Source organism: Copidosoma floridanum, unplaced genomic scaffold, assembly GCF_036245765.1.
Source record: "Copidosoma floridanum isolate Cflo_tuat_1 unplaced genomic scaffold, Cflo_Japanese_pri ptg000012l, whole genome shotgun sequence".
Classification (NCBI taxonomy): Eukaryota; Metazoa; Arthropoda; class Insecta; order Hymenoptera; family Encyrtidae; genus Copidosoma; species Copidosoma floridanum.
The window spans coordinates 8,760,962-8,781,591 of record NW_028321889.1 but is presented as its reverse complement, the minus strand read 5'-3'; the positions used below and the strand labels follow the sequence as shown (position 1 = coordinate 8,781,591).

At 42.5% G+C, this 20,630-nt stretch overlaps 1 protein-coding gene across 1 annotated transcript; it reads right to left on the bottom strand.

Annotated features, from left to right (window-relative positions):
• Window positions 1–5,589: 5,589 nt before the first annotated feature.
• Wnt10 (Wnt oncogene analog 10) lies at window positions 5,590–19,048 on the bottom strand. Its single transcript, XM_089590405.1, has 4 exons — window positions 18,918–19,048; window positions 9,488–9,741; window positions 7,259–7,545; window positions 5,590–6,258 (listed from the first exon to the last, which is right to left on the bottom strand). Exons 1-4 carry the CDS (start codon window positions 19,046–19,048, stop codon window positions 5,590–5,592), a joined length of 1,341 nt encoding a protein of 446 aa, XP_089446531.1.
• Window positions 19,049–20,630: the final 1,582 nt, after the last annotated feature.

Genomic DNA, 20,630 nt, shown 5'->3' with positions numbered 1-20,630 from the left:
TTTAAAATTTATTTATTATAATATTTAGCTGTTTAGAGCTCACAAAATTTTTCAAAATATTACTAGATATGCTTATATCATTTATAATAGGTACTACGTCTTATGTAATGACTTATTGAGCTAAGGCTTCACTATAACATGAAAATTTTTCGCCGAAAAAAAAAATATACATATATATATATACTTTAAACGCCTGTATCTCCGTAAATAATGGTGACATCGCAAAAAGTACGGTATTTAAATTTAAGTAAATTTAGATAATTTTTTTGTTTAAATGATTCGATATTTGATACTAACCGACTTTTCAGAAATTTTTTTGATACTTTACTATTGTTCGTAATATGTATTACATCCATTATAAACACCCCCATAGCAAAGGCCTTACTTTTAAATCCATATTTGTTTGAAAAATATATTTAAAACTTCGATGGACAGATTTCATGGCTGGCATTTCTAAACATTCTAGAAATTATTCTGGATATTTTAATACCGTTTCGAATAGGTATTTAGTCTGTTATAAGCACCCATGAATTAAAGATTTCACACATTAATATTTTTTGACTAATAATTTTATAAAACTTTAAAGCCCGTATCTTCGTAAGTAATTGATCACTGTTAAAAACTGTTAACTTTGAAATAGAAAAATTCAGTCAAAAACTGAACAAGTTACATACGGTTTTACGTAAGTTACATTTGACACAATTTTCTTAATAGAATTACACAAATCTTGTATACTTCAGCTTTATGCTATCTATAGTCACACACCAACTTTTTCATTTATAAATATTATTTTAAGTAAGAAGATACGCAAAACGTTTTACATTTAATTTGTGTAAGTGAATTACAAAAATTGTTTATTCATTTGGTTTTCACGTTGTAGTATATTTTGGCTTTGCCACGAAATTGCATTGATATTAATTCTTTATTCATCTTTTTTATTTTTCAAAGTTTCACTCATTAATTATGTGGTGTTTATGAAAAATTTAGGTACATTATTTAGGTGCTTTTTGGAGAAATGTTCTTATACTTGCACTATAATTTATGTAACAGATGTACTTCAAATCGATTTAAGTATTGAAACGGAAGTAGACGAGGCCGCTAAAACACGTGCAGAGTAAGGTCATTCCGGATATTGTATTAAGGTTATTTGAGATGTTGATTAAGATTTTATTGTGTAAAGGGCATTGCGTAGAGATTTCGGGTGCAGGAGTGGTCTCCTACTATTCCATGAATGACCTTACTTCGCACGTATTTCAGCTCGTATTTAACTCGATTTTAAGTACATGATAAATCGTCCAAATTGCCGATGGGCTGTAGTAGCCATGTACATTATAGGTAAAACCGATTTCTATGTGCCTCCAATATGTCAGTCAGTATACCAGTAGGTACAGACGAAGCTCCGAGCACTTTGATACGAAAGCTTTTAACTTGACCTGCAGTTGATCTAATTTTTACTTCACTGGGCGCTCGCACGATTCGCAGGGCCTGTAGAGTCAGTCAGACGGCCGAGCTCTCTGCGAGGTTCTTTAATCCGATCTCACGATATCATTGTTGTTAATCTACTTGTTCCACTTTCTGGACTATAAGTTCACCTTGTTTGTGCTTGCATTTTTTTTTTCTTACCAGCTAAATTACTCAGCTACTGTCTTAAGTTATTCCGACTAACTTTGACCACACAGGCATGCACACGGGTAGTGTGTATATACGATGTAAGCGTACAGTCATGTTTTCAGCAGCTTATATGTAAAGATTATCGAGATACAAACAACTCTCGGATCAGTGAGTATACTACTAAGTTTATACTTATTGCGTCCTTCCTCGTATACTTACTTGATGTAGGTATATTAATAACCATCTAACAATGCCTTTTATTGTTGTTTCGATGTATATTATATTATATACTTACGGGGTTGCGAATCACTGCCATTCATTGCGGTCGACAAAAAGATCCGCTACTACTCGTTTGATGATTAACAAATCGATGAGTCGCCCAAAATTAGCACGTCACTTTTTTCTGCGCATGGACTGGTTCCCGCGCTTTAATTAGGAATTTCAAATAAAGAGTCCCTCGCACCCTCCCGTTACTTGCGCGAATCTATCTCTCGTCGATTCTCCTCGGATCGGCTCGACGAGTTTAATTCGCGTAAGAAAAAAACTCTGGGACGGGGGGGGGGGTTGGCTTGTATAGATTTGTCGGTGGTAATCGATCGGCCAATGAATAATAACTTGTAATTAACGGGTACGTATTATTGTTTCCACGGTGACTGTTTTTCTTCTGTATTTCTCTTTGTTGGTAAACCAGTAAAGGTAGGTATAGGTTGAAAGAAAAAGCGAGTAACTCGGTGGGACTGGAAAACGGAGCCTAATAAAAATGTATTCGCGCGTCGGCGAGTCTCGGGTCGCGGGTACACATACAACATGCCCTTTCCCGGTGAGATTGATGCGCAAAAGACGAATCGCCGATGGCTCGATAAACCGTGTAGCCATCACACTTTGGTCTCCTCGACTAAATCAGAGCCAATGGGAGACACATGTGTTGAAAGACGTGGAGTTGCGGGGCCCTCGATGAATAAATATATATACGCGGAATGCCGTCGTGACAATGATATTCAGCACGCGAGAGCTGATGAAAAACGAGACGGGAATAAGTAATGGGACCAGTGTCAACCCTTCCTCCTTCTTCTCTTTTCCACGCGCTTGCCAATCAAAGTCCAGGGAGAGCACGCGCGGGAACCTTTCACGCTGTGCATCCGATGTTTGTTTTATTTAACTCTCTCTCTCTCTCTCTCTCTGTCTTTCTCGTCTCTCGGTGGAGATTTAATTCATACTGCTTAAAACAGGACAATGAGAATTACGCCCAGCAGCAGCCTCCTCTCTGTATACGCTTATCAGCTGTACTACATTGCTACTCGGCCGGTTGTTTTACTAGCTGTGCTGAATGTATCTTTTTTTTTTTTTTTTTTTCCCCTCTCGACTTTCCTCAAAGTGCCTACTAGTACTTACGTACTTGCCGTCGAGTCGCAGTTTCCACAAACCAGGAACGACGAAATATCGGCTGTGGAAAAGAAAAATTCGTAGAAACAGAGGTTGATGCATTGAATCGACAGTGACGACGTATAAAGGAACTCTCTTTATTGTACGCTTATAATACACACTTGTGCAGCAGCTTTTTTTTCCTTTTTCATTCATCTCACCGATGCCGCACAAGACACACGAGATTATTTTTTTTCCTTCTAGTAATACTGCGGTAGAATCATGCTATTACAATAACTATCATTATCATTGTTGTTATTATCATTATCATTATTAATATAGTATTACAATTAGCGAGAAAATAAAAAAATGTGTAACATTGTATGCATAATACATATACGGTTTGTCATTGCGTATATACACACATATGTAGGATTTATTGAATTTTCTATATTATCGGTCGTCACTTGATGAAGATCCATATCAGATTAAATGAAAAAGTAGACTTATTTATTTATTATGTACTGTCGATCTTCACTTTATTCGTTAAAAACGTGTTACAGCTGTTTCGGTATCACAGTACCTTCGTCAGGCAGATGTCTACTTTTTCATTTAATTTATTGAATTATTATATTGTATTACAAATAAATTACAAGCCGACAAAGTTACGGCTTACGAATTGTTACGGTAAGAATTATCAGCTACGTGTTCAACTATTTATAATTGCTTCGTATTGTTTTGTGATTTACTAATTTTTATTCGGATGATTACTAACGCTAGCTACGCCGACCCGCCCTAGTGTCTATACGTAGATCGATTTATCTCGATATTGATTTATTGAAGTAGGTACATATTTATACAATCCGTATGTATTCCGCAATCACTGCGCATTCGTCACTTTTTCGTGATATTATTGTAATATGTCGCATAAAAATCTGTCAGTCACATTAATTTAAAGTAGACGTGAGCGCCTAGCGCTCAATAATTGATTGGTCCGTACGAACGGACTTGAAGCTCTTTTACACATTTTCACACGTATGACACAATAAAAGTCGATAATTGAACCCAGTAGCGCTACGTTACAAGCACGACTCCCAATCATCCGTCCGACGCCTGTTGTCTAAAATTGTTTTAATTTGTTTTTGTAAATTTGGTTTTTTTTTTAATTGAGCAGTACTTACCCTAAATCTGTGTTACAAGTAATTAGAAGTCATATTTGGTGAAACAATGTGAATTTAAAGTGTAGGTTTGGCACAAATCAATTAATTAATTACGTATGAGGATACGTTTATTTCACCCCTAATAATGTAAGGATGATGTTGTTATTAGTAAAAAAATGAGAAATTTTGTAATTAATTATCATTAGATTTTCCCAAGGATTGCACTATTTAAATCATCAAAAATGTGAACCAAAAAAAAAGAAAAAAAAAAAAAAATTGTATCAGTCCTATCTCCGTTTGCTATTAAATCGAAACGTTAGTAATATCAAAACTGAAGTGATTCTTGGAATAATAATTTAGATTGAAATCTTCTCTTTTTAACTAACTAAAATGTTGTCTGTTGATGATATCATGGAGTCTTGAAAGTAATTTTTTTCGCCCATGATTCCCAAACGAATCATCGAAGAAAACATTGTTCCTGTAAGCATTGAGTTTAATAATAATAATAATAGTTAAAACAAAAGTTTTAACATTCCTGTTCAACCGAAATCGATGCTGCCGTTATGTTATTAGCACTCGTAAAAACACAGATGCAATGCAACTGAGTACACGGAGCAGTAAATTGGATACTTTCTTGTATGAAATCAAGAGATCGTGATGTAGAATTGGACCAATATTTAACAGTTACACGAATGATCGGTGGTCAAGTGAAGGAAATTTTCTATTTTTATATACTACCATGGGTTGCCATTTAAACCGCGTGTGAAACGTGATGTTATTACTGGTGAGCTCGTTTGTAATATGGGATTAGACATACATGTCAGTCCAGAGGGGTACCATGATGATTAAAAAGAATTGATTTTCCTTAATTCGGTAAACAATAATTTGAGTACACAGAAAGATTTACTTTTAAAAAATTGGTCCAGTTTTTTTGCCACGACCTCCCGGTTTGACACTACATTGGTCGGCGGTAGAACTGAGGTACGGCTGCTCGTACGGGCTCGAATCTTGTTTTTTTTTTTTTTTGCTTTTTTGCTTTTTTTTCTTCTAAAACCTGTGCTTCGCTGCTGGTGCTAACGAAGGTTTCTCTGCAGCATTACGTAGAGTGCCCTTTTAAGACTGCTCTTCGAGCCACCCTTATCAGATAAATTTAGGATTATTTTGGGAGAGATGGGAAACAAGGACATCATCACCTTTGTTGGTCCGCGACATAAAGACTATAAATAAATTAGGGAACAAAAAAAAAACTCAAAGCATCTCGGTGATTATTACTTTGTCATCATTCGTTACGTGACCAGTAAATGTCCAGGTGAAAGTTACGGGAAAAAAAAAAAAAAAAAAAAAAAAAAAGAATCGGAGGTAAAATCGTTTCTTTGTCGTCTCGCAATGCACCAAACAACAAAGAGAACATAATATTTATACGAATGGTGGATCTGAATCGGCATAGTCGGGACGCTCACTTGCACACGGTGATCCACTCCTCGACGGTGCAGTTCTGGCACTGCACGAAGCAACACCAGTGGAACTTGCAGCCGCATCTCTCGACCCTGCGCTGGCGCACGACGTTGTAGCCCCGTCCGCAGCAGAGGGAAGCGCAACCGTCGCCCCCCGCGCTGGGCCGGTTACACCTGCGCCCCGAGGTCCCCGCAATGTCCGACTGGGGATCCCGTTCGCAAAAGTTGGGCGACTTTTGGTAAAAGAACAGCTGGCTCGCCAAGTTCTGGGCCTTCCGGCCCTTTCTCCCCTCCCCCCGGCCCCTCGAAACCCCCGATCTGGCGACCGCCGCGCCGTTGGCCCCACCGGGGGTGTTTGGGGAGGCCGAGTTCCCCCGATGCTGCTTGCGCTGCTGTCGTTGCCGCCGTCGGCGCTGCTGGTTGCGCTCGGCCCTACCGCCACCTCCCCCGGCGTTGCCGCCCCCTCGCCTGCGGGAGCCGCCCCGAGCTCTGTTGAGCGGCGTCACGTTGCCAAAGTTGCTCTGGACGACGGCCACCGCGTTGCGGAAGCGGTTCTTCAGGGTGCGCCCGACTATTCGGAAATCCGGCACGACCTTCCAGCAGGTCTTGAGCTCGCACGAGCCCGACATCCCGTGGCACTTGCACCGCATCTGCATGTTGCTCGCCACCGCCTGAAATTCAAATTTTTTTTTTTTACACGAGATGGCCAGGGACACCCACACCCAGTCTAACGTGACCACCCCCCCCCTCACCCTCCTCGTTCACTTTAGGAAAACGGACGGCCGGATGCGAGTAAAGGGGGGGGGGAAGAGTACCGAATCCAAAGCCCTGTACAAACAGGTAGATTGGCGGTGCGGCGGAGGGAGCAATGAGAAAGGGAATTTCTTTTTGGACAAAGAGGTGTCGCGTACAAAACAGTTAATGAGTCTACGGCTGGGTGGTCCAGCCCTGGGCTTCGTCTTAATAACGTCGGGTTGAGAGAGAGAGAAAGAGAGAGCCGGGAGTGCGACCGTGGAGAGTTAAAAGAATAATATACCTACGTACGAGGCAGGAGAAGAATGAGCTCGAGCTGGGGAGGTGGTCCCTCGCATCTTTCTCTCTTTTTTTTCCGGCCGCAAGAGACGCAACGTTACAGTAGGCTCACGAGGAGGGGAAGATGGGCGCACGCGTCGGAAACGCGGGGCAGTAAGTATCCATCTACGGGCAACTGCGCTTCCGAGCTTTTTTTTTTTTTTTTTTTTTTTTCGTGGAAAATTAATCGACTGATGAGCGAGTACGCAATTATATATTTATATGTACACCGTTTCGAGGATGTATGATTATTATCACACCATTTGAGTTTTAATTGTAACAACATAATTATTGAATGTACATATTACAATGTGAGGGCTCATTAGGACCCGTGTCCCGATGATTTATTCGAAAGGAGTGCACGTAAATTGTGAATTCGGAGTGCCAGGCTCATTAGTAGGTAAGGTATGATTTATTTATTGTTATTATTATTATTATTTTTTTTTTTTCTTTTCTACGCACCCAACGAAACTTTTGTAGACATGATCATCATGATGATGATGATGATGATGATCTTTTTTGTTGATTGGGATCGTAAAGTACGACGACGGTAAGTGGTTGGGGGCGCATTAAAAAAGTTAAAACACATGAAGGGCTTACGTGGCGGCCGGCTTGATTGTTGTGCAGATTGACGGTGGACTGAATGTCGCCGGCGACCTCGCGGGCGTCTAGGAACTGTTTCGAGAACTCCATGCCGAAGTCGAGGTTGTGCGAGCAGCCGCCCCATTTCCACTGGGTACCGCCGGAACCGGGTTTCGCCGTTTTGCCCGTGTAGCTCGAGGGGTCGCAGCCGCAGGATATCAATCTGCCCATACTGCAAGCTCGGGACACGCTGTGCGCCACTCCGGCCGACGCAATAGCATACACGAAGCCAGTCTCCCTGTAACCTGTGAATCATATGATATGAGATTATGGTCCACTAAACCTGTGTTAATTGCACCCTTATGGGGTCACGAGTCTAGGCTAATACGGACCATGGGCCCTTAGCTCAAATAAATACTAACATACTCTATACCCATGAGATTAGAGTGTATGTATGGAAGGGAAAATAGAGAACCAACATTTTGTTGTACATAAAAAAATTATAATACATTAGCACGAGTCTCGATGGAACGCTAGTCTCCCCGTGTTGCTTCACTGCGTCGCTCGCGAGGACATCGATCCACGATACCTCCTGTTTCTCCTTGAGAAAAGCGGGTATGCACTTTTACTTACTTGATCCGTTGATTATGGCAGCGTTCATTATTCAAGCAGACGCGCGTGCAGGAGGCACGTTAGAGAATTTCGTCTCTGTATAAAGCGACGCTCCGAGGGAGGGAGTATAGCTGTGCTCTGCTTTATAATGCAGATGGCTGTGGAGAGACTCTCCCGACAGCACCGGCGGACGCGCGTAATAAATCGTGTGGTTCCCGCTGCTGTCTCCGTTATTGCTCTCTTTAGATGCGTCGTTTGTTTTTATCGGCTCTGTGATGCTTCTACAATTCACTCTCACCCCTCCTCTCTCTCTCTCTCTCTCTCTGTACTGCATCAGTTTCCGAGGCAATGAACGTCTCGTAGAGACAAACGTAAAGACTCTAACCAACTCGAGGGGAGTGGGTACAGGGATTCTTTTTATCTTTACTGGAAACTGCGAGCTTTGTTAGGCGTCGGTATGGGTAATCCAAAAAAGCCCCCAAAAGCTCTTCCATGGAGAGGTTGGTATAAGGCAGGACGGTATATTGCTGCCAGGAGCTGACAGCTGTAGTGCGTTTGGTCACGCGATATACCCATTACATTGGCTTTGGTGTCTTTTCCACTATTCGATAACCACCAGGTGTTACAACTGCCCCATCTCTCTCTTTTTTTTTTTTTTTTTTTTTTTTTTTCTCCTCCGAAAGTCCAAGACAGTTTTGTTGGTTGCCTCCTCCCGCTCGAGGTGCAGAATCATCGGCCATAATCGGGATTACTGTATGAGCACAGCAGCCTGCATCTGCGAAAGAGACATAGGAATTCCGAAAGAGATGTCGGACGGCGATTCGATGCGCCCGATTTTGAGTACATATTTCGCTCTTTCAGCGGTGCATGGAGAAAGCCGAATTTCTCCGAAGACTGCCTGCCCTCACTCTTTGGTCTGTAATATGCCGTGAGATGCGTCGTGAAAAGCCGGAACGAAACGATAAGAGTGACGCTTGATCATTGAGCCGATTTTCGACTACGTGGGTGTGTGGTTGGAAATAAGTCGCACAGTGGGTATTGGGTAGGCCGCCCTCTTGCCTTGGAAAACACATGTGTTTTTGTACTTTGGTTGTGATTATTCGTGAATGAAGAAAAAACAATCCACCATTCGCTTTTTCCGTGCAGCAAAGGGCTTAAAATTTAAGTACAATGCTCGTTGTGCACGCACGTGGAGTAAAGTGAGCGAGGCGCATGTATAATATTATGTTTTCCACCCTCGACGCGTACAACAGACTCTGCAAAGTGTATACATACGTATTATGCAGGGTACAACAAACACACGACCTACCTACTCGTAGTTCTGAATAGTATAAAGGATAAAGGAGCACGCGGGTGCAGCATCATTTCTTATCCCGAAAGAAAGGGGGAATCAGGTCAAGTTTTGCACGAAAAGATGATTAATTTATACATATACCGAGGATCGGAGGCACGTTTAGCGGTTTAGTATACATACTTACTCGGCACGCACGGAGAGTTAATAACCCTGACGGAGCGTGCAGGGTAATAATGTAACAAATACCCACACACGTGAATGTGCGACCATCGCGCATGTAATGACTTGATTAAAAATTTGTGGATAGGTACACGTGCACGTGCGAATAAATAAAAAATTACCTCTCTGGAGGATGACGCTGCTGTGCTGGGTGACGCTGCTGGGCGTGAGCGAGGAACAGTTCCACCTGTGCCACATGAACTGGTGCTGGCACTCGGCCACAGCCATTTGGAGGCCTTTGATCGCCGCTACGGTCACGTCCGGGTTACGCTGGCAGAGCTCGCGCTGCTCCTTCGTCAGGCCCGGTATGCCGTTGCACACCACCGCGTTACTGCTCACCCACTCGTCCACCGAATTGCTCATCAGGCCGCTCGCTCTGCAACCACAAATGTATATACATATATTACATACTATACCATATTATTGATTTACTGCGTACGTACACTGATGTGCGTGAGCGCCAAGGTCGGAGCTGGATGTGTATAGGTATGTCTACATACGAGCCAAAATCGATCGGGAGATCGGTTTCCCACGCGACAGGTGAACGAGGGGGACGATCGACGCTTTGAGCGACTACATTTGTGGTATACCTACGGGACCCATCGGGGACAGAATTCCCCGGCTTTCGGGCTGAATTCCTCGCGGGCCGTAAAGCTGCTGCTTGTTATCGGATTCCCCGATCGCGACGCCGAACCCGAATTGATGCGCCGGCCCCAAAATTGGCGCATTAATTTGCTCTATCGCCATATATTTGTATTGTTGGTAGGTATATATAATAATGATGGTGATGGTGAGGTCGAATCTAAAATAAGTCTGGGAATCGGTGATTTATCGTCCTTCCATTTTTTACGTGGGCAGGTAGGTCTCGTAAAACTCGAGCTAGAATGTTGGTTGTCATGTCATCGAGTACCGGGAAGGCATACCTCAATGGTGTTTAGGTGCCGATTTACATATATATATATATATATTTTATATTTACGTAACACGTTAGAAGGGATCGTTGTAATCGTGATTAAGCAGCTCACGCTGAAATGTGGATAACTAGCGATGAGTAAGACCTATCTTTTTTTTTCTTTTTTTTTTTTTTTCAGCAACGCGTACGGTACTATTATACTCGGGGGATTTGGATTCGTGGCTGTATTTATATTTACCGCTCAAGCAGAATAAAACGAAGGTCTAACTTTTATTAAGCAGCATTTAATCGATGCTCAAGATTATGCAAGACAGAGTGCTCTTTGATAATGTCTATACACCTTTTGATGTCAGTCTATCGGATATTGATTGTATACATTACACGGCATCAGCAACACATCTGACACAGTAGATTATATTTTTTGGGTAGGAAAATCAGGTCAGGATAAAAATTTACACAAAAAGTTAATCATTTGAATTAGCCGGCTTTGGCTTTAATTGATAATTACCTTGTTACTTTTGTTTTTGACCCGATTTTGTGACTCAATGAACTGGCACAATGGTGTGCTCCCACAAACATATATATATATATGTATATATTTAATTATTAATATGCTGATTTACGAAGGAAATCACTGTATAAAGAAGCATAAAGAAGCTTTTTTGACATCTTGAAAACTGTGGTAATTGAAAAAGCCGAATTAATAAATTATTTAACCCTGAAGAGTAGAAAATTCAAAATGCATATAATATAGGTATGACACAAATAGAAGGGTAATGAAATTTAAACTGGAGATAAATTGAAAGCTCGCGCTAATCCAATTAATTTTCTAATTACATTGCCATACAAAATGATGAAATGCGCAAACAAGATAAACTCGGAATTCTATAGTTACTCGCCAATTAGTGGGGAAAAATGAAAGACATGTATTACACAAGTTCCACGAAATAAGTAGCTACTGCAGCGTAAATCAGTACACGCCGCGCGTGTCTTACCTAATCACAGCCATTACTACTTACAGACGATCCATTCGTGCCGCGTAATTTTTAATTTACTGATGCAGTACTGCGACGCACTCCATCGCAACTTGTTTTCATCAATTGGTATAAAGAATGGTACATATTTCGTAAAGATCGGACAGTTGTCGGGAAACACCGCGCAGAAACTAAGGACGATAGTTTCAATGGACTCATCGATCAATCTTGCGAATAAATTTCTGTGGAAAATGTGAAAAAATCTAAGTCTGCGATCAATTACTGTACCTAGGCATCAAACAAAGCCCGTGCGTCAGTGAATCAACAATCACAGGTACACTCTGTTCGTCACAAGAATTACCAAAAGAGGGTAGCTGCAGCAGGGGAGGCCACATAAAAACCAGAATCGTGAATTTCAGGCGCGACGGAGTTTTTATTTGCCGTGTAAAAGTTAGTCGATGTGCTAGGTATGCATGCGCATGGAAGTGTGGGCGAGAGAAGAGGATGCCGGAGTCAGGTCCTTCGATGTGGGAAAATAGTACTTTCTTTCTTAGTTGCCTAGTTGCTCCGTGCATATCCGTAAGAACAGCTACTTGATGTGGGAGGTGGAATTCGTTACCGTGTACTAGTAAATGGCCAACTGAGTTTCATTAAGTGTACATATATTATTTTGCAATGCCCTCGCGTGCAGTGGCATGCGGACAAAATCACATCTTAGGAAAAATACGAAAAGTATACCACTTGAACACTCGTTGCTTATTTTTCATGTCTCTCCCCGATGTCAATTGATGTATCACACTATAACATTGTACTACAGCTATAACAAATCATTCTATGGTTCAATTGTTAATTGGATCTGTTGTAAGTGTGGTTTATGGATCTTTAACGCCCGGCGACTTGTATGAAACCATCTTACGTTCTGCCCATTCACCCTATACTCAAAAAATCATGGCATTATTTTATTCGACAACAGAAACAGGTATTTATCAATATTGGGGAAAAATCACTTTGAAAAAAACTTTTAGGGAACAAGATGTATACACTTAGATTTTAATGCAGATAAAACAAACAATATTCTTAAGTCTCATTATGGTAACAAAATCATTCCTAACAGATCAAACATTGAAATCAGTCCAATTAATATTTATAGATTACTAAATATACTGTTAGTAGGCTTTTATGTTTGTACCTTGGTTTTTATTTATGAGCGATTCGAAAAGAACAATCTAAAGTTCTAGTAAAAGACGATATCAATCCAATGATATATATATATGACTACTCACGAAAATCATTATTGTGATTATATTAAAGAACTCAATTAACATCTTAAAAGATTACTCCATCCAATCCGAAAAAGACTTAAAAATATTTTTTTATTCTATTGTATACTCATCGATAAAAAACGTTGTGAATATTAGCACAGCTATGCATTTTCAGATTACCCGTAGCTTATATCGTTATGTTGGAAATGCAAAAATACAAAGTGAAAAATTATGATAAACATAATCATCATTAACTGTCATTACAGAGTATAAATTGTAAAGTTAAGTTGTATTTATAAATATGTGGTCAAGAATAACGTTTCGAGAGTGTTCAGATGAAATTTAATCGTGTGTAACAAACGAAGATTTTGTTATTTAAATTTAAAGTAGAGTCTGACCCCGAAATCAACTAAAGTTATTCATCCGGGATAACCAAATAAGTACTGCGAACCAAATATATATATATATGTATATATACTTTTCAAGGCTTTTCAGCATCAGCAAACGCGCGCGAGCATTAATTTTAATGGTGTAACAACCAGCATGTGAGATAACAATGAAGAAATAGGTGGCTTCGCCGACTCTTTCTCGAATAAATTATAGACGAGTAAGTAAGCGTATTTAGCTCATCCGAGGAACAAAGAGTCGCGCGCGTATTTTTCAAGCGATCAGTCAAAATGTACACCCGACGCTGAACATGAGCAAGCGAGGTCAGAAAAGCACGCGGAACACTTGAGCACTATGGGGATGAGAGGAAAATAAATAAATCGAAGAGCGCAGATAAATCAGACGCGGGATAGGAGGCAGCTGGTGCAAGTGTACGTATATTGCTTGTACAGCCGTGGCTAATAAAATACGCCTGGACGATCATCAATTGAATTACCTTTCTCCTTCCCTTCATTTTCCAGCTCATCCTCTGTCTGCACTGCAGCAACAGACGATGCCGCAATAATTTAATGCAATTGTCAGCGGGGTTTGTGTCATTAGTTTGGCATTTTTAGACAAGGGCTCGTCCAAGCGCAATCATTGCCGCTTAACTTTACGTTGCAGTATCTTTTTCTGTATTTTATGGATTGCAAGGATACTGACAATAATATTTTTTTTTTTTCATATTAAAATGACGCATTATCCGGGTTAGCATTGCTAGAGTACAGGAATCCCGTACAAATCTTTGGTAAGATATTTTCGTAATGGCAATGGGCGCAAACGAGTCATCTAAAATTAATTAGAGATATATTTCACATAATTAAAAATAACTTTTATTCGTATCTGGCTGGCCTAGGCCCAGGCGGACTTTAAACGTATAAGGATACTGTAATACAACGGTTGTTCATCAAGTGCACCATGAATGATTTCTTCTTTTGTTTACGTCCAAAAGTATGATCATCCTTAAAATTACATAAGTCCTCAAGGCGCGCGCAGTTCCGTTTGTTTAATGCGTCGCAACAGTTTTAGCCGTGTAATAATTGAGACTGATGTAAATATGATCATTATCAATATATGTGTATTACACAAGGTGCGTAATTGTAATAAAACAGTTACTTTGATGATTTCGCCTGAGTACTTGATTACCTCTTACCATCCTGTCCAAGTTATTTATTATTATTATTATCATTTACACCGGTTGGGTACATTATTGCCACATTGACTGAATAATTATACCTTTGAAACGCTCATTTACCATTTGTTGTATTGTCATGGGTAGTTGTCTCAAAGACCACTTAACAAAGTGGCACTTTTCAATTGAACCAAACTAAGAAGTAACCAATTAATTTGTTGAGTAGAAAAAAAAAAAAAAAAATTATCGATACGATGGGTGGGAGTGAGAAAGTGACGAGCGTTAATTTTTCGCATCGTGAGTAACCGGATCAGAGGGAAGTGCGGGATGGGTGCTTGTAAGAGTGACATTAGTTGTTTTTTCTTTCGGCGAGTAAAAGCCAGTATATACTTATTACGAGAAGAGGGAGGGAGGGTGGCGATCGTCAACCTACACCCACAGGATGGTCCATCTATATAGACCTATTAGATCGGCGGAGCCGATGGGAGGATAAAAAAGAGATACTTACTCGTACACATACATATATACCTATCAACAAGAGAATTGAAGGACCAAGACGTGGTGCATCTGATGAAGGAGTGCGTGCATGAGATGCAGGGAGAGGATAGGTATGGGAGCGAGAAGGAGGGCGCGCGCAAGTCCTGCATTTTTGTAATAACAAGCCCGGGGTCGTGTCGAGAGAGCAACAAGAATCCAATATGGCGGGCCCAGATGCACGCTGAGCCGAAGTGGCGCGTGTTTTATACATCCTCCTCCTCGGCTAGCTCCTCGGAAGTTTGTCGGAAGAAAACAACGCGCCGTGTAGGTATAGTATGGAATTTCGCTTTTAATGGGAGGAGGGGGGGGGGGGTTGCTCGCTCACGCCGCTGCAGCAACAGCAGTCAGCCACAGAGCTATATCAGCAGTATAGAGATAAAGGCGAGAGTTGACGATGGGACGTTAAACAGAGGGCCTCTGCCCGACCCAAGCCCCTCTCTGTGATGTGCGACGTAGGTACCAACATACACACGCGCCTTCTACACGATGCTCGGTTGCCTCCCGTCCGTTAAGATAGCCATCGCTGGTGCAGGCCACCAGCTCCAGCGCGTGTCTCCGCTATCAACGAAAACGATGTGCACCCCCACCCCTCCTTTCTCTCTACAACCAGTTGGTATAATTACTTATGCTCGAGTTGGACTTTGTCCCTGCCCATTCGTTTATTTTCTCAGCACACTTTATCTTATAAGTACATTGCAGCTTTTCTACTTTAACATTGGATGTAACGGATTGAATCAACATCATTACGGCACAAGTCAACGAGATGCAGATTTATCCAAGCCGAGCAAGGACTACCCCCCGATAGTTTACATGTAAGTATACTATACCCATACCTCCGTTACAATGTATTATTATTTATTTTTTTTTTTTTCTTCTCTCTTCAAGATCTATAAATACGTCCACGAATATGAAATTATTTTTCTCATGGTTTAGCGGTACAATGGTACTATGAAAATAATTCGTCGCATAAACGATTTTGGATGTTACAAAACTAATAAACAATCAAAAATATTAATGTGCAGAGTGAATTACTTCACGATCAGTGTTGCTCGAAATTTTTAATCCAAGTAATTTTTTAATAATTGTATCAAATACAAAAGTTGAAAATTTGACTATAATCGAGGTAATAACGTGCTTGCATCCTCGTTAAGTAGTGCACGTTACGGTCGCGTAAGTGCGACTCAACGGCAAACTTTTACCTTATATATGTATGTATGTGTTTCGTATGAAATATAGATGTCATACTCGATAGCCAATTACCCAAAATTCGTAACTATACCGAGATAGTATGCTATAGAATCCGCATTAAAATAATCTTTTAAGTTTTTTTGCAGCTACCTATGTAACTCTATATTTTCTGAGTAAAAATGCTTTTGTAAAATGGTTTTTACCTATGAAAAAAAAAAAAAAAAAAAAAAAAAAAAAATCCAATGAATCCACGGTAAGTATAGTTCATCGATAGTTCGAGATTAGTTATTAGGATTGTCCAAAAAGTATGTGCAGGTTTTGGGTAAATAAATTAAAAACACGCGCATATACTTTTTCGTACGTCTTGTCTATACAACTAATCACTTGCGTTTCTTACATTTTTTGCATTGCACAAAGCCAACAACTAGAGCACTGCTTTTCCATTGTACAAGTACGTGCAAAAATACAATACAGTAATACACGTACAGGGACCTATAGAGTGGAGTAGATACTACGATGTGTATGTATATAGGTATATATATATATACATACGTAGGTGGGTATCAACGTAAGTTACACGGTGTACGCTGCCTATAAGGAAGAGAGGCGCTGACACGCCGCACGCGGTCCGACGCACTTCTCTTCTCCCTCTTGTATACATGTGCTCTTCTGGGGACGCGCTTCTCTCTGATCTCGCGTGCTCTCTTACTCGCCCCCACTTGAATTAACGAGTTACGCGCTGAGCTTTTTTTCAAGGGCGCCGACGGCTCTCCCTCCCTTCCTCGTGGTGCTCGTTTCATTGTGTCATCGACGACGCCGCCAAAAGATGACGAGTACATAATATACGGGAATATAGAGAGAAGAGAGAGAGAGAGGCCACTTGACGCTTCGATGGGCTCAATGGTTAAGGAGTAGGTACATGATATACGCCGAGATTTTGATCAGCCTGAAAATCACGAACGAAGAGAAGGAGCGTGGCAAGCATGTGTACAAGCAGGTACTTTGCATATAATGTTGTATAAGGGAGCGCGAGGGTGTTGAAAATTGATTGCACACGGGCTTGGTTCAAAGGAATCCCGGTATAATTGGTTGTTAGGCAAATTTCATTTTTTCACGCCGCCCGCGCCGTGTGGATTCATTTTTATCATAAGGTTAAGTACCCGGCGTGGATCATTATAATTGCTAATCGGGGTGAGGGGGGTGTCGATTGAGATTACATCTTCATTTGCAATGCGCGCGATCGCCCGATTGGCAATAAAGTTGTCAAGCACCCTTACCTACACAAGGTCTTACTCAATAAAGTTAATTTGCAGTCGCCTCGACGATGGGCTTTTCTTTATATATCAACCGTATACATCTATATATTATTATTATTATGTATGTTACATCATTTACGCATACAGCACCTGATTTTACCTGTATTGTGCTGTAACTGGAGAGCCTTAATACTTACTTGGCTAATTGGCAATTGTTTGTTTTTACATTGTGTCTGTGTGTGTGTTTACCTTCGTCATTTATACGCGTGTATTATTTACCGGAGGCACCAGGATGGACCGTGAAACTTTTTATCGAATCACGCTTGGGTAGCCGATGGCTTCTATTTTTTTTTTTTTTTTTGTAAGCCACCAGCCGATTAGATCATCAAAAGGAGACGGGCAAGGCAATCATGACTGCCACAGTTTAAATTGCTCAGAACGCCAGCTCACCTCCTGTATGTATATATACCAACCCTGGGCCCAATGTACACCGGCATGGGTGGTGTCGGTGCTCAAACTACTTTTTTTTCCCAGCAGCCTTGGCTCGGGGCTTGAACAAAAAATTCGAGTCGGCTCGCCTCCCAAATAGCGTTTCCCCGCTCGTACATAATAACATTATATAGATAGTTTAAGCACAATGGGGAGACTCTAGCTCGCTTTTTCGGCCACCTTGCCGCTACTGTTCGTTATCGTCCAATTTCGCGAACTGGAGAAAAAGGGATCCAGTCATTTGTATTTGCAGTGCGGAGCGTTTTTTTTTTTTTTTTTTTTTTCTTTCTCTGCGGCGACCACCAGCGCGCGCTGCACTCTTCTCGGTGTTGTCGGAGTGAAGAAAAAAAAAAAAAGAAAGAAAAAAAAAGAGGCGTCAGCGGTAGCGACGGTGTGATGGTGTATATATATATATAGATGAATACATCGTGAGAAGGCGGGATAAAGAAGACCAAGAGCACACAGCAGTCACCTTCGACCGATGAGCCCCGTAAATTTTTTTTCCCCGCGAAATTGGTTCTACCGCACGCATAAGCGAGCCCGCGCGCTTGTGCGTGTAGGTATGTTGTGCGCCGCTTTGCACCGACTGCCTCTCTCTTTTTCTTATTCGGACGGGGCGCGCGATTTGCACGGACGGCTGACGCGAAGAGCTAACGAAAGTGACGTTTTGACGTCTATATTGTGTGCCTATGCCACGGCGGTACCTCACACATAATACTTAAGTATACCTCGGCCTTGTCTCTCTCCGGTTCTGCTGCCGCCGCGCCTTCATTTTTCAATTGAAATCGCGATACATATAAATGCCGAGTTTCATTACTATTGGAACGATAAACTTTTTTTACCCTTCCTCTCGTAGGTATACCTACGTCTCGCCGATTCGAGATTCATACCCACATTGGTCGATGTCCACGGACAAAATTACAGACTGAGCTGCTGTTTATAAATCAAATGGCCCGTACTTTTTTTGATTAAATGACTAATTGTTCATTATTAATCCTATATACCAGGGGCTCGCGGTCCGTAGTACCCGTGGTACCGATATTATAAATATGTACTACTTGATGTAAATGTACATAATATGTTTACGGTTGCGTAAAATTATTAATTAATTCATCACCGGTCGCGCAATGATCCTTTTTAGTCTCACGAGAAGATTCATTGATATTAACGATTTGAGGTATCCGCGCGTTGGTCACAAGCAAGAAGCTCCGATTTGAATGGACAGTCATGCATACGTTCGCTTTTGATCCGGGCACGTTGATGCAAGTAGTTAGTAATTAACATGAATGAGAGCTCAAAGTGACATGGTGCAAATGATTTGTGAAACATAAGTAGGTACGTGATGTAAGAATAAAAGGCACGAAAGCTCGCTTACCGTGGCTGGCGCTCGAGGAGGACGACGAGCAAAAGCAGCGCTCCGAGAAGCCTCCCGGCTATCGTCCTCGCCGGTATGGCCGGCGGCGTCCCTTCCTGGACGTCCTCTCCTCGTCGTCCCGACGAAGGCATCCTTTCATATCGCCCCGGCTTGCTGTCCGCTTCCTCCCTCTCTGTCCTGGACACTCCTACCCAAAGCCAGTCCTTCCCAACAACCCTTACGTACGTATCACCCACCGAAACGCACCACGGCACACCGATCGACGCGCACGCACGTGCTCCCCGAGTATAACAGTGTATATATTTATAGGCGGCGTCGTTTTCTCTGATCGTCAGACGTGCGGCACGCGCCAAACAGCACCACCCTCACGGATACAATAGGTACGGGTGGAGGGGGACGATCGAGAACAATAAGGGCGAGTCCGGGGGCGGTGAAGGGGTTGTCTCGTCTTATCTCGGCGGTGGATCACTAGTTGGGCTGTCCCGTGTTCCGCAAGGTCCGGTGTTGCACTGCCGATGGCACCGATGGTTATTTTACACCCACCCACACACACACACACTTGCGCGCACGCACCCATACACAATCACACTCACACACCCACCGATGACGGGCGCGCTCGCAGCTTCCCCACCGGAGTAGCAGTGGCACGTGCTCGTTGCTATTATTCCCAGGGTCCTCTAAGTAGCGAGCCCCATGGCCATCGGTCTCGGGAGTCACGGTGGAGGCGTGGAGCTACCGGGGACGGCTCCTCCGTCGGCCCGGGCCGGTTGTAGTGGTGGCACCAACCTCGGCATATCTCGTGTGGCGGTAGCACGGCGGAAGCGGGCCTCGCGACGACTGCTGGCCGGCGCCGGGACGCCGCTTTTCCGTGTAATACACTTCCTGTGAGCGCACGCCCGTCCAAGTGTCAGGCTCAAATAAAAAGTCGCCCTCCGGGTCCTCCTCCTCTTCTCCTCTTCCTCCTACTCCTTTGCTCCCCCGCTCGTCTCTCCTCCTCCTTCCACCTTCACCCCGCCTCCTCTCTCTTCTTTCTTTCGCTCTCCTTCTTCGGCTCCGCTATGCTGCCTTCCCCCCCCCCTCCCCTCCGCTCCCTAGGAGCTAGCCGGTACAGTGATCGGTAAGCTGTATTGTGTACGTGCGCTCGCGGTTTCCTCGAGTTTTTTCTTTTTTTTTTTTTTTTTTTTTTTTTTTCTTTTTTTTCCGACTCTTTGCGTGCGCGAGTGCAGGGGTGCCGGGGCACTGGTACTCGCCCGGCCGGTGGCTCTTCTCTCCGATGTGATGGACAACCCGCCGGGGTGCGCGCGCGCGCAAAAGTACCCTGCACGAGAGCTGGCCGCTGCTCCGTCAGCCAGAAGGAAGGAAACCGAGACCTACTCCCCCACCATCGGCTTCGAATTATAAACGAGCGTCGCCGGCTGCATGGACAACTAACGTATTAACGCGCTCTCCACGACGATGGGTATATCATAGGTATGTGTGAGCTTACATATACGTTTTTTTACTCCACCACCCCGGGCACACGAATAACTTGTCGTTGCGCCAGATACATGTATACCCTTTCACCTCGCCTGTACTTACTTGCACCACATTCTTAACTACTCTTTTTTTTTTTTTTTTTCTCTCTTTCTCTCCAAGACGATTTCTTACCCTCGGCCCAGTCTCTAATGCACCTGAGAAGCGTGAGAGAGAGGCTCTGCAGCGGGCGCTTGTATG